The sequence below is a fragment of the Cariama cristata genome, unplaced genomic scaffold, assembly GCF_000690535.1.
Source record: "Cariama cristata isolate BGI_N322 unplaced genomic scaffold, ASM69053v1 scaffold4724, whole genome shotgun sequence".
NCBI classification, from domain to species: domain Eukaryota; kingdom Metazoa; phylum Chordata; class Aves; order Cariamiformes; family Cariamidae; genus Cariama; species Cariama cristata.
In genome coordinates, this window is record NW_009613369.1 from 70,894 (window position 1) to 80,831 (window position 9,938).

The 9,938-nt window shown below is 38.2% G+C and overlaps 1 protein-coding gene across 1 annotated transcript in view; it reads left to right on the forward strand.

Annotated features, from left to right (window-relative positions):
- The window catches only part of ARHGEF10 (Rho guanine nucleotide exchange factor (GEF) 10), a gene marked incomplete at its 3' end in the record, with an annotated part of 48,189 nt that extends 39,708 nt beyond the window's left edge, over window positions 1-8,481 (forward strand). The window contains exons 18-21 of the mRNA XM_009698974.1: window positions 4,792-4,907; window positions 6,581-6,708; window positions 7,193-7,293; window positions 8,360-8,481. Coding sequence (XP_009697276.1) covers window positions 4,792-4,907; window positions 6,581-6,708; window positions 7,193-7,293; window positions 8,360-8,481 — 467 coding nt within the window. The remainder of the gene's footprint in view (window positions 1-4,791; window positions 4,908-6,580; window positions 6,709-7,192; window positions 7,294-8,359) is intronic.
- Window positions 8,482-9,938: the final 1,457 nt, after the last annotated feature.

The window sequence follows — 9,938 nt, forward strand, 5'->3', positions numbered from 1 at the left end:
TGGGAAAGAGCTGGGGCTCCTGGCCGTGCTCCCTAGCAAAGCAGCCTGCTGCCAGGGGTGGGAATTCTCCCCCTCTGCCCACACCCGAGCACTAACACATATGTGTATTTAGGTAAAACCTTCCAAATTCTTATTTTGCCCCAGCCAAGTTAAACCCACGTTAACCACACCCAGGGAGTTTCCAGCAGGCTTTGAAAATGCCTGGATGTAAATGGGGTAAAATTGCTTCTGTTTCAATTGTAAGAATTACTTCAAACCAGGGAAAACTGGTGAATTTAAAGCTACAGTGCTGATAGTACCACTGGAAAATGACCAGGTAAAATAAGTGTTTAGTATTATACTCAAATATATCTCGGCGAAGGAGCAGTTGTTATAAAAAGCAGAACCTTCCTGCCCGTTTTACATAGCAGCAAAAATCAATTTAAACTTTAACCTCCTTTCCTCCCTCTCAAGCAAGTGGTAATTTCGTTTTCTTTTTTAACCTTGACTATATTTCATAATAATGCTGAACAAGGAATTAGGGATTTTGCATTAATTACTTCTTGTTGGCAGTAAACTTGCCTGTTGCAGGGAGGCGTGAATTCCTCTGGTAAAATCTTAGCAACAAAGGAGTTGATGAAAAAAATTCCTGCTAACTTACACGTAGCCAAGATTTCACCTTTGATCTGTAGGTGGAATGCAAAAAACATTGCCTCCCAAGCCACGTATGTGGTTATCGGTTACGGCACGCTGTCTTCTGTCCTGCCCAGGCGCACCATCCTCTGTAACACGTGGGATGTATAGAGCTGGGAGAACCTTCTCTAAACTCATGGAGGGTTTTGTTCACATTGGGAAAATAAGTTGGTTTGGAGCTTGATAATTAGCAAGAGCGGCTTAGAAATGGGAAGGAAACAGCTTTATCATTTGTGAAACATTTCAAAGTACATCAAGAAACCAACCACGTTATCTGCTTTGGAGTGAAGCCAAGAGTTTGACAGTGTTTTCTATGGAAAAAAGAACGAGTGAACACCCACCCCAAAATAGCCAGCAATGGAACGGTCAGGGAACATGTGTGGGCTGAGGCAGCCAGTTTTTGGCTGTGAACTGAGAAATGCATCTGATGAACATATTAGTGTGACCTCCACCTCCTTCGCCCAGGAAAAACCCTCTGTCAGACAATTCTCAGCCAGATCAACTGGTAGTCGATGTTTTGTTAACCATCGAGAAGCTAATCCTATTTTAAAAGACGTTGTGAGTGACCCTTAGAGAGATGAAGTTGCTATGACTTGTAACTCATTATCCAGACACAAACCAAGTGGACAGTTCTCAGAGAACTCTTTGAGTCCATCACTGCAGATCTCTGTAGCCCAGGTATTTTTCTGTGTTCCGGTTTGTGCCCGCTAAGGACCTCCATGAAAGAATGATATTAGCCATGGCTATTGATCTAGTCCTTGACTGACTATTAAAATTTCTTCTTAATTTGGCCGTTTGTCTTTTCTAGAACATCAGAGGATGGAAGCAGTCTCTCTTTAATTATTTATTGATTTGCTTTTTGGCTTGCTTTCTTGTGCTGAGAACGTGGTCTTTAATGAATGAGTCTAAAATGACTTGCGTTTGGTTTTTCTGTGTGACGGAATTTCAGATGCCGGGTTAGTTTATTTGCTTTGACGCTCTTATTGCATCCTTTTTATATTGACTTATTAAACGCTTATAAAATATGCATGGTGCAGACAAAATAGACTCAAGTGACAATTACTGCATGAAATTCAAGATTTATGCCTTATTCCCAAGGCTGGAACAAGGATATTTGTAAGAGCATTTGAGGCTCCAGGAAGAGGATTGTAGAGGACAGCTCTTTACAGGCACAGTGGTTGTACATACTGCATAGGGCAAGTCCATCTGTGTAGGGACTTAAAGCTTTCTTTATGGCCTTAGTTGAAGGCTATGGCATAAAGTCCCGCTAAGAGTTGCCTGAATGCTTGCTGCTACATATTGCAGGTTAGTGTCTATTCTCTGACCTGCTTTCAATAATAAAATGGAATGTCTGATAACTCTGACTTTATGAAGCTGCAAAGAGTGATCCTGGCTTTTAAAACTTAAAAATAATGTCATTCACTTGAGTGAAAATACCCATCCTGTACAAGGGAATCCTCACAAACTGTCAGCTTTTCACAACCTGGTAGTTGTAAATTTTCTCTTGGTACAAACCCACAAGGATAAATTTCAGAAATATTTGTAGTATGTTTTTCAGTGTAGCCGTTTGGTTTGTTTAGTAATGGAGTTTATAAATGACAGGTAAGCGAATGGACTTCCACCAAAAACTCAACTAAACCACCAATTACTTCTAATCAGTCTAAATTTAATTTTGCAGAAGTTATCTTTTAGTTAAAGAAATTTGGGGCAAGAATGATTTCTTTTTTGTTCTTTACAGTGCCAAACACATTGTCATGGCTTTTGGCTAGATTTCACCGGACTTCTATTAACGCTGACCCACTCCTTTTTTTGCAAGTAGCCCCACAGAACTCAACAATTTGATGTGTCTAGGAACTAGTGATTCTGGTGCTTAACAAATTACAATTATTATAGATGTTAGTAAGAAAAAAGGTGTAAGCTAGGGGAAAAGGGATACAAGGAGAGAAGTGATTACAACTTTCAGATGTTGTTTTCCAAGTATTTGGATTGAAGAAAGGGACAGTGCAGCTTAATGAAAGTAGTCCAGAAAGCAGTTACAGAAAAGTGTTTAATTTTTTTTTTAAACAAATCTGTAAACATACTCTACTGACCATAATCTCAAAATTTTTCCTCTTAGGTCTACCTTGTAGTAATTTCTTTTCATTGTGTATGATACATGTAATGATCTTTTCTGATAGACTGATGTATTTTTAAGGGTAAGAAAGGCTAGATTGTTCTTTTAATTAGCATTCAGAACAGGCAAAGAAGGATGGATGAAAGTTGGATCTGTTATCTGGCTGGTTAAATAGTAGTAAGTGCAGTCATTACCCAGTTTAGTGCTCAAGGGCAACACACAGAAATCCTTTCATTGATTCAATTTACCGGAAGATTTAAAGGCAAGAGAATAATTTGAAATTTTATGGGAATGTGTAATATCTCAGGTTTATGTTGCATTTTCCTACAGTGAAGTGGAGAATTCAGAGATAAAGTAACCCTTAACATTTTCTTTGAGCCTTGAAATATTATACTCTTCAAGGTTTAAGGCAGACTTCTAGCTCAATATAGTGAATTACGTTAAAGGAAAACATCCAGTGATGGCCTCGATCTGTATGATGCCTCCAAATAGGAAAATGTTAGTTTGATACATAACTGAGAATATACTAATGGTTTAAGAGAAATTGTCATGTGTGTTTATTTTTTTGTGTTTATTCTGGCTTTGTGCTACGTCGATAGCGTTGCGTTTGGTTTGTTGCATTTTGATTTATAGGCTGGTCCCTATAGCAGACGTAGGGTAGGGACGTGCTGGCGGCTGCGCTGTGTCCAGCCAGAGCAGGGGGCATGGCTCCTGGCCGTGCTCCGGGTCTGTCTGCAGAGCGGGAAGCCAACATTATAGTTAAATCATGTTCTTGCCAATGCAGGGCTGAAAATCGCCTGCTCCAGGGGAGTTTGCTGCCCACAGACTAGCTTCCAAAGTTGTGGTAAGGGTGAAGGATCTGTAGTTTGAATACTACATTGCGTGAGCTAAATAATCTGCAGGGGTTTCCTGGAAAGATAATCCAGCCCGGTTCCTGTCATTCAGGCCCAGGGAAACATGCTGACTCTGTACGAGTTGGGGTGCGGTTTTTTAGCGGGGGGAGAGAGTGTTGTTTCCACAAGAATTACATAGCCATCCCACTCCTAACATCATATCTGGGAGTCAGAGTTCTGCAAGCTTTGTGCATTTAATTAGACAGCTCATCCTACTAACCAGAATAGTTTTCTGAGTTAGTGTTAATTTATAAACATATGTACCTATTGATGGTTAGGGCGAAATATTTCTGCTGCTGTTAAGATTTATTGGTGATCTCAATGCAGATCCTTTTTTCACTTAACCATGATTGCAATAAAATTTCAAGTGGATCGGTGAAATTGCGGGCCCATGTTAGAGTTAGGATGTGGATGTATGATCCAGAACTATCTTGCAATCGATTAAACAGATTTTGAGCATTAAACCACCATAGTGAAGGCTATAAACAAATTTTTTTGGCTTTGTCACATGACCAAAAGCAACCTTTATGAAGGATGTTTAAACTAAGGGGTAACAGCAAGTCTGCCGCTTGGTGCTAAGCAAAATTTCCATGTAAGCAGGAGATTTGGGGGCCAATGAACTTTGATATTTGTCACAGTTCTAGTGAGTGCTTATTACGACTATACAAAATGTTCTCCGTCATACTAGATGGACAAACTTGAGTCTTCATTGTAGCTATAAAAGGCAATGATAAGGTGAGCTGAAAGGAAATGCCTATGGTAATGCTTGTAGATGCAAAGCTAATATGTAATAACGTATTACTACCTATAATTTCCTGGGATGCATTTCACACCTGGAACATTGCACCTGGAGCAGCAAAGAGAAATATCAATGATATATGTGTAAATAAACCACTCTGATTTTCAGAAGTAACGAAGATCCTAGCTGCATATCGGTGCGTTAGTTGCTTTTACAATCTAGAGAGAGTATCACCAACTTTGATAAGCTTATTTTTCGTAGTGTTAAGAATTAATTATTAATAATAAATATTATTATCTTTGTCATGCTTTCCTCCTTCAACTGAGAATTACATCTTTTTATTATATATAACCTTATGTTTTTATTCATTTTAGACAAGCTCTATATGGGACCAGGGCAACTGTACCATGATCTGCAGAACCTCTTACATGACTTGAATGTAGTTGGTCAAATTAGTCAGTTAATAGGCAGCCTTAAAGGAAACTATCAGGTAATAAACAAAGCTGGATTTATTTTTCAAATATGTTCTGTTGTAAAGTAGTGTAATTGCCTCTCCCTAGGATCTGTGTGAGACATTCTTTAGTTCTCTCTGTAAAGAGTGTAATAATTTTTACCTCTAGTAATTCATTTACTGTTAACTGTTTAGCGTTATAAGTAAATTATAGCTGTCTTTCTAATCTTGTTTTTCTTTATTGTTTTTCTTTATGGTTTTTAAGCGTAGGTGGATAGTACAAGTGTCTGCATTTGCTTGGTAGCTGATAAGCCTATATGGAAACAGAATTACATTTTGATCTTAAGAAATTGGATTCTTGCAGTTAGACAAGGTAGTAGGAGGATGGTTGTTTGGAGGAAGCTCTTGATGCCCATCCAAGCTCATAATCCTGGCTTCTGGGAGGAGCTGTTCTTTAAACTGAGTGTAAATCACAAAAATATGAAAGGATTTTCAGAGGAATTTTGAAAGTAATTTGCTTTGGCTTTGTTCACATCCCTTTTATTTGGCTTATATTCTGGCAAACAGATGTAGTACTTCAACACAGAATTTCAGACTGAGTTCTCCACAGTCTTAAGACTTAAAAAAATTGCTTTTTTGCCTTTGTTTTACATGTTTTATGTATGCTTAGGCACAATTTTTAACTCCTACGTGCCACCATAGGCTGTAAATATATATATGTGTGTGTATGAATACATATATGAAAGCTGATTTTCTCTTGGGATATGTTGCCTTCAGAGTCAAGGGCATTAAATAAAACATAACGTTTTGTGAAAATATGTACTACGAAGGAAGTTTATGGAAACAGTACTTGTGGACAAAATTTCACAAGTATTGGAAAGTGAATTTCAGCTGCATTATTGGGAATATGTATAGCACGGGTACCATAAGACATTCACCCGTTAACATACACAAAACCTTTCTGCCTGTACTGCCAGTCAGAGCCAACTAAGTTTTGAAAACTTTAAATTGCAATCAATGATTCCAGATAGAGATGTGTAAGATAATTAGAACAGTTTAGTTGAGGAATTTTTGAAAAATACTTCAGTTTTCATAAAATTCTGACTGTGGAAAATTAGTGTACTTCTGTGTATGAATACTCGTTACTATTGATGCTTTAAGTGTCATTCAGGTGTGCTTTTACCCTTTGTGACCTAACACTCAGCTTGCAGAGGTTTATTGTTTCAGCATCCTACTTAAACAGATTCCAGCTACACAGACAGCTTTCATGATGGCTCTCTAAAGATTTTTGGGTTGAAAATTTGAATAAAAACGTATTGGCAGGATGATATGTAGACATTTTCCTGAGATTTTCTTTAGAAACAGAATTTATGGGTCTATATAACTCCTCATTGAAATTAAGTAAAAGGGTTGTGTGTATACCTGATGCAAACTTACCTTTCTTAATCTGACAAATGCTTGGGAATGTCATTTGTGTATCATCAAACTCTGAGCAATATGAGATTAAATCATCAGACAAAACATTAGCAAATTTTTTACAGATTTTTTGAAATGTGTTTACAAATATGGCTAAATTATCCATGATTACAATGTGGACTAAAGGAGGCCCAGGTGCCAGGAATTGTTTGTTATATGCAGAGATCACCTTAGTAAACCTGTTGGAAATAGGCCAGTAGGCTGGTGTTGAATCTTAGGTTTTTTTAATTTTTCAGAACTTAAACCAATCTGTAGCCCATGACTGGACTTCAGGTTTACAAAAACTGATTTTGAAAAAAGAAGATGAAATCAGAGCGGCAGATCGCTGTAGAATTCAGCTGCAACTCCCAGGAAAACAGGATAAGTCAGTAGTAATCTTGGTTACAAAACTTTCTAAATGGGCTTATGTATTAGGCATAGATGTACCAGGGAGGATTTGGGCATCTGTAGCTCTTCCCCCTCTTCTGTCCCCACAGTCAGCCTCTGACTTCTGTTCTTGTGCCACAATGCTGGGAACTTGCATGTTCCAGGGCAGCGTTGTAGTTTTTCTCCTATTCCTCAACCCTGCGTTCCAGATGCAAGATACAAGAGAGGGACCGTGGCAGTGACACCTAATCGGGAACAGCCACCTTTACCAAGGAGGGTGTGCTTCTCATACCACTTGACGTAAAGCATAGGAAGACGGGCGTATGGCGTATCATAGCCTGCATGCTTGTATTGGAGCTGTGTCTTTGTCTAAGTATTAGAAAATAATGAAATTTCATCTTGCTTAACATGTCTAGCCTTGACTGTATCTCATGCTCAGTGCATTTAGAGTGGCTTTTTTTGGTTGTTTGTTTGTTTTGCAGGTCTGGGCGGCCCACTTTCTTTACAGCTGTGTTCAATACATTTACCCCTGCCATCAAACAGTCCTGGATCAACAATTTGCAAATGGCTAAACTGGCCCTTGGTAATCTCTAGTTATTTAAATTTCCTATCAAGTTAAGATAGCTCTCAATGTACAGTGTAATTTTTGTATTTTTCTTTTTTAGAAATTTTTTTGGGGGTGAAAAAAAATCTATCTGCAGATGATAAAATTGCAATACAGTAAATAATAGTGATTGTGTATTGTGTATTATTTTAGCTAGGAAAATATCAGTATTTTAGCTAGGAAATACCAATAAAGCTGTTGGGTTCGTTTGTTTAGCTTTGACCATGAAGTAAACTTACGGGTGTAGTTTTAATATAATGCAAGATTTCTATAGTTGGATATGTAAAATTCAATTTTGGAGGGGAGAGGTTTTTTGTTTTTAAATCTGTTTTTAAATCTGTAGATTTCTAAAAAATCTATAGTCTTCACTGGAGGGATTACCACAAACAAACCTGATCTAAGTGGGAGCAATAAAGAATGTGGTGTCCTGTTATTAGTCTACTGTGTTTGCACAGGGGGTCTCGGTTTCCAAAGATACCTGGGATTTTGAATGCCTAAGTTGAGAAACACTGAGGATATGCACTTGCTAGAAAGCAAGTTTCACCAGCGCATCCTCAAGATACAGTGCTTTTATGGTCTTTTGCTGAAGGCAGGCAAAATAACAAAAACAGAAGAAGAGAGAATGGATGTCTCCACCATCCCAGGGGGAGGTTCCTTACTATTATGACAAGTAATAGTTGGTAGCGATGTCACTTCTACAGGCGGGAGAAATGCTATTTGCCAAACAGATCTCCTAGAGTCTGAGGAGAGGTTTGATGTGCCTTTTCCTCTTTTAATAACCTACTGACAAGGTCATTAAGAGAACACCCTTAACATTTCGCTAATGTAAGCTGTTCTTTTTTTGCATTATCAATATGTCTGTAATCTACCATATTGAATTTTTGCTCATAGTTTTACTTTGTCATTTATGCATATATGGCATAAGAACAGCCTGATCAGTATTAACCAATCTTAACAGAATTCTTTTGGATTCCTGTAGAGATGTGTAAGTGATTATTCGGTAAAAGTATTGTGGGATGTTTGTTGTTTCTTCTTTCCATTACAGCAGAGGATAACCTGTTAGGTTGGTTCTGTATAGAAGATGATGGGAATCAAATCAAAAAGGAAAAACATCCTCTCCTTGTTAGACACATGCCAGTGATGATGGCCAAGCAACAGGAGTTTAAGGTGAACAGAATTTTTATGAGATTACAGTTGCTTTTCTTGTGTGATACAACTGCTAAAGAATACCATATTGTAAATACATCTGTTAGTTCTCTTGAGTTAGTACGTTGGCTTCACATCTGTTAGTTCTCTTGAGTTACTACCTTGGTGTAAGACCAGTAGCAATGGAAGGTCCAAGAGGGTCATGGGAAAGCAAAATACTGCAATCTTCAAGACGCTAAGGAACATAGTGTTTACTTATATATAGTATGACATTCGCTTTCAGATGTAAGCTCATCACTCAATGAAAACAGAACTGCTGGGAATGTGGAATTGGTTTTGAGGTTTCCAAGTGTTTGTTTGAGGCTCCAAAGTAACCTGCAGCTCACAAAGTGCAGGAATCTGATCTCTGTGATAGCTGTCCTGTACTGGTGTAACTATGTTGAATCCTCCTCAAATTTCTGATTTTCATTTGTGCACAAAGAACAATGGCTTTAAAATAATTTCTAAAAATTCAGTTTTATGGAGTCTTATATAAAATGTAGTTCTGTTCTGAACAGCGATACAGAAATCATTTTAATGGTTCATTTCCTAAAGTAATGGGTCAGTTTGAAGTCATATTGACCGCTGGCTTTAATGATGAAAATAAGTACAGCATGTCCAGACCAACAGATGGAAGGCAAGGGTGCTGGACACTATTTTTTCCTATGCATCAACAGGATTTCTTATTGATCATCAGTTAGTTAGGCTTGTGCAAAAACACTAATGGAAATAAAATTGTATATGTATGGCCAGAATCTCAATGTTAAATTAACATCATTGCATGGGTGGGTACCGCTCAAAGCAGAAAGTCTGCAGACCCTTGTTGCTGCAGCAGCCTACACAGAAGAGAAGTTCAGCTGGCAGCTTCACTTCAAGTGTGAGTATACAGGCCTGGATGTTAGGGGAAAATAATTGCTAGCTGGAAATGCATTTGAAATGTGTAACAGTGTTAAATCTTTAAGCCATTCCTCTGATACTGGTTTTCAGTGCAGAGCTGTGGTTTACAGCAGCCAAAGTCTACTAAAAGTCTCTGGTCTCCCATACAACCATCATCGTTGTTGTGTTATTAAACCGTTAGCTTTTCCTATATTGCATACCTTCTAAAGTCACCACTGGTGAAATAACCAAGCTAATTTAATTTTTTGCAGAAGCTTAAAATATTTGTGTTTCCTTAGAGCATTTCCTTATGCATTTTTAACTCCTGTAGGTCCATACCAGGAGCCTTGAAAGCCCAGGCTCAACTCCTGTAATCAAGTTACAACAAGACCTGCTTGTTTTGAAAGGAAAGTCAAGTCTGTTGCCCATACATTTGGGTGATGGTCTTTGCCTTGGTCACTTCAGGAGAATACAGCGTGTGGCAATATTTGCCTGAGCTCTGGGTCAACTTTGCCAGTTTTGCAGCCCCTAAAGATAGAATCACAGACCCATAGAATCGTTTA